This window comes from Helianthus annuus, chromosome 8 (genome assembly GCF_002127325.2).
Source record: "Helianthus annuus cultivar XRQ/B chromosome 8, HanXRQr2.0-SUNRISE, whole genome shotgun sequence".
Classification (NCBI taxonomy): Eukaryota; Viridiplantae; Streptophyta; class Magnoliopsida; order Asterales; family Asteraceae; genus Helianthus; species Helianthus annuus.
Window position 1 is genome coordinate 80,138,694 of NC_035440.2, and position 4,913 is coordinate 80,143,606.

Sequence of the window (4,913 nt, forward strand, 5' to 3'; positions counted from 1 at the left end):
AGCTAACATGTGTTAAGCAAGTGTATCTGTTCCAGATTGAGTGTTTAGCAAGGATTGCTTTGATGCTTTGAAGTTCACAGACCCAATCTGTTTATTTATTCCATATGTGTGGTTAACAAAAGATTGTTTTGATCCTTTTGAGATAAAAAGATCAAATCATTATGGGTAAGTAACATGTGTTATGCATCTGTTTCTGTTTAGTTTTTTTTTTATCCAATCTGTTTTTTTTTTTTTACTACAGCTGTATAGTTAACAAAAGATTGTTTTGATCATTTGAAGTTAAAGAGAGCAAATCATTATGGGGAATTAACATGTGATATGCATGTTTGTTTGTTTTTTTTTTCTTTAATTGGTAGAAAAATGAAACACAGAAAAACAGATATCAAAATGCAGTTAAATGTTAAGATAAGCTGCTTCCGCTTAATATACCACAGCGGTCCACGAATGACCTTCGGGCCTAATACGACAAAAGTGGCCAAAGGCCATATAGTTTCTTACAATCCTAAATATGATTATTGGGACTCAAAAAGTTATACCTTCTTACACACGTAACAGATAATAGCAGGATGATGACAAAAGACTGTTACATGTGCGTAAGAAGGCCAAAATGAAGAGTCTCCCATTACATAGTACTACATAAAATGATTTTAATCAGATGATCAGTCGCCAGTGGCAGTCTGCCTTAGTTGTTCAGCAGCTGCCTTTGCTGCTTTCATTGCAGCCACCTTAAGGCAGTTGCGTGAGTCGTGGTCGTCGACATACAGACCACAACGCTTGCATAAGCGAAGCTGCTTTGGACGTTTTGGTGGTTTTGCTTTGGCCTTCTCACCGGGCCCAGAAATGCGAGTATGAGTACCACATCCTTTATTGCGTGCAACTTCTGGATTAGCAACTTCGACTGGAATGTTGATTGGTTGCCCAACTATTTCTTCCATTTGAGCCTCATTTGATTCATTTTCAGTTGTTGCCAACGGTTGCCTGGAAAGAATATTGATCTTGAAATCCCTGAGTTGGTCAACCAGTTTTGCCAACGCGTCCTCATCGGTTCTAGCAACATCTACGCATTCAGTAACGAGGTCGAGGATTTCATTCCGCATAATGGACGGTGCGTGTGGGTTGACTCCGTATCGACTGGAAATTGAAAAAACATGTTTGGGGAGGGCATCTCGGCGCCACCTGTCGTTTATGTATTGTGGTGGAATCCTTTCAACATTTTTCAAGCGATAGACACAAAAGACATGGCGACACAGATACCCGATACGTGTGAAATTCCTGCATGAGCAATTGGCCGATTGATCGACATTGTTGTACGTAACCTGATTTGAACAGAGACAAACAAAGGAAAACACATTTAGATGCAAAAAAATGTTAGAGTACATGGAATAATGTAAGTGCCTAACATGTGTTACCTGATAGACATTTGTGATGTTGTTCCTTTTATCCAAATGAGTGACGTCTATCAGAAGACTGGAATCGCTCGTCTCGCTTTGGTTTGTGATGTAGCATAAAAACTTACCTTTAATTATTTCTTTTTGCACTTGGGCGAAAACAGCGTTTGTGTAAATGGCGAACGCGTGTTGCTCTATCGCTAACTCAGTATTGCTAGAGAACATGGTAGAAGAGGTTTTGAACTCCGAAACACGTTGACGATATCGTTGGCTGTCTACCCTATTTTCAAAGCACATCATAAATTGTACAAGCGTGTTTGCGCTTGTTGAGTTAACCTTGAAGGCCGCATTAGAGCTTTCGCATCGGGAGGTGGTCTTCATCAAGCAACACATGGGCAGTTCTCTAAAGTAGGCTGGAACCCAGAGATGTCTCATGTTGTACATGTCGTTTAACCAGCTGTGCTCTTGAAGCCCAAATGTTTGTAGGAGGTCATTCCAACGGGACTCAAACGTTTCAGGTTTGATATAAACATTCCAAACCAACCGATGAATGCAGGACCGAAGATCAGTGTTATCGAGCACGTCGGCTGAGATCTGAAAATTTTAATAGTTATAACACGAGTTAGATTAAATCAATTTGAGAAGACATGTAAAAGGGTGTTATGTTGGATAACACATGTTAAAGGTTAACAAACTTATGTATACCTTGGATGGTAGTTTTTTCATTATATGCCACATGCATAGACGGTGACGTGATTCTGTAAAGACCATAGGAACAGCTTGTAGCATGGATGGGTCTTGATCACTCAGCACGAGAGTTGGTTGAGTACCGTGTGCCTTCAAGAAAGCCTTAAGCAACCACACGTAAGATTCAATTGACTCAGTTGATATCAAACCAGCTCCAAATGTAACACATTGGAAATGATGATCCACACCCGTGAATGGCACAAAAACCATCTTGTACCTATGAACAAAAAAATTGATTTGATGTTAACAATATGAACAACTTTTTTGGTCAACCTAAAATTGGATACTTGGGGATCAGGCCTAACATATGTTAGAGTGGAGGGGGGCTAACCTGTTTGTGCTGTAAGTTGCATCAAACGCTAGGACATCGCCAAAAGCTTTGTAGTTAAGCTTTGAAATCTCATCAGCCCAGAATACAGAGGACAACTTTCCGTTTGATACGGTGTAATCAAAAAAGAAGTTGGGTAGGTTGTCATAACGCTCACGCAAGCGTTCTAGGAAAATTTGTGCGTCGCGTTCACCAATAAAAATTCGCAGCTGGTGGCTAAAGTTTTTAAAATCGACCGGTGTCCCATTGACATTGTGATGCCCTCCTTTTAAAGCTACAAGGCATCTATAAGACCTCATTGGTCCAATGCGGTTTAGACTCATGTTATGAATGAATTGTTTCGTGGAGAATGACAGTTTCCGTGATATCTTACTAAGATCACGGTTGTAACTCTCAACAAGTTCATGATTATGAATATCATTGAAAGTTAGGACTGTGTATGAATCGTTCGATATCGATACTAGTATGCTTGCCTTACAGTCACACCATGAGAAGGTGGTCCTCCGGTGCTTAACAGAAGATTCATCTAGGGTGTCAAAAGTCCGCTTTGGTTGGGGTTTCCCATATTTTGAGCATCGGAGATACTTGTGTGTGGGAATTCCATTCCAGACTTTAGTTTGACCTTTTTTTACAGAAAACCCTGCTTCGAGCGCATAGAGTTCATACATGGAAAGAACATCCTGAAAGGTTGGATATGTTTTGCCACACACCGGTATGAACTTATCAGTAACATTAGGAATCCAGTAACGGGTTCCCTGAGGGGTATCAAAAACAAAGTATGGGTTCGAAGGACCTGTACCATAAAACGGAAAAAGTTATGAATCTGCAATAAAATGGCATGACACTACAGGTTATAAAATGTGTGATATGAAAATAAATTGGGATCCCATTGTCCATTGTACAACCGTCTAACTGGCCGCGTGGTGATTCCTCAAACATAGAAGGACCATGAGATGATCCAGAAACAGCTACAGTCATGGCTTCCATCTGGGAATCTTGGGATGCTACATGTGAACATTATAGAAAAAGTTTGAAAGATGACATGTCTAGTGAAGAAATAAAACAAGAAAAGTGTAAGATAAAACAAACCTTCATCAATATCCATATCCTGGTCATCAATAACCGCGTTTTTCATAAAATTGTTGGATACCAAAACATCCGGGGATCTAACAGGGTCTTCCGGCGACCGGGAACAATCAACATGCATATAAGTATATGCAGATGCTTCGAATGCAACACGTGAACATGGGCATGCATAATAGGATGGAATATTAGATTAAAAAGTTGTAAAAAACAAAAAGGAATAACAGATCTTCTAGAACAGTTAGTAAACTATATATGGACAAACCTGAAGCATTAAATTCTTCATCGTTTTGGAAGTCACTGCAAAAGAACATGTTTGGGAAACTACGGACCGGCGACATTAATTCAGAGTTTGGTGGATTTGTCTCCATTGATATTAATGGAGATGCTTGCTACTGTGGTGTAAGTATGAAGATTGAAGATTCTATTATGAGAGATGTAGAAGATATAAAAGGCAAAAGGGAAATATTAAAAATAAATATGGGGGATTGTGAGAGTACGAACTGATGGGCAATTAATGAAGATGTCATCTCATAATTCTAAGGGGGGTAAAGAAAATTACTAATATAACCTTCATTTAAAAGTTAATCTCATGTAATCAGATCCAACGTGGCAACATAATAGCCACAAATACAGTTTGCTAAGTTTCTTAAGAAAGTGGGGTTTTTCACCAAGCATTATCCTATATATATATATATATATATATATATATATATATATATATATATAGGGAGCCGCTAGAATGAAAACCACCTCGAGTTGTAAGAATCGCGAGAACTACACCCCACGGAGCGCCGTTCGCCATGATATTTTTTTTACAAGTAGATGTGTATATTATAAACACAGCCGTAAAAAATCATGGCGAACGACGCTCCGTGGGGTGTAGTTTTTTACACCACAAGTTTGGTGAAAAAAAAAAGAAAAAAGAAAAAAATTAAAAACACCAAACTTGTGGTGTAAAAAACTACACCCCACGGAGCGCCGTTCGCCATGATTTTTTACGGCTGTGTTTATAATACACACATCTACTTGTAAAAAAAAAAAATCATGGCGAACGGCGCTCCGTGGGGTGTAGTTCTCGCGGTTCTTACAACTCGGGGTGGTTTTCATTCTATCAGCCCCTATATATATATATATATATATATATATATATATATATATATATATATATATATAGGGAGGAGCTCATGCGAGAACCACCCTTATTGTGAGAACCAATGTGAACACAACCTAAAATAGCTAAAAAACCTAAAAAAAACCTAAAAAAACCTAACCCCCAACCCCCCCCCCCCCCAAAAACCTAAACCCCCCACCCCCCCCCCCCCACCCAAAAAAAACCTAACCCCCCCCCAAGCTAAAAAAACCTA

The 4,913-nt window shown here is 39.2% G+C and overlaps 1 protein-coding gene across 1 annotated transcript; it reads right to left on the reverse strand.

The window, feature by feature from the left end:
• Positions 1 to 364: 364 nt before the first annotated feature.
• LOC110873147 (protein FAR1-RELATED SEQUENCE 5-like) lies at positions 365 to 3,181 on the reverse strand. The gene is made up of 4 exons (XM_022122073.2): positions 2,467 to 3,181; positions 2,094 to 2,352; positions 1,410 to 1,982; positions 365 to 1,316 (listed from the first exon to the last, which is right to left on the reverse strand). Exons 1-4 carry the CDS (start codon positions 3,129 to 3,131, stop codon positions 660 to 662), a joined length of 2,154 nt encoding a protein of 717 aa, XP_021977765.2. The 5' UTR covers positions 3,132 to 3,181; the 3' UTR covers positions 365 to 659.
• Positions 3,182 to 4,913: the final 1,732 nt, after the last annotated feature.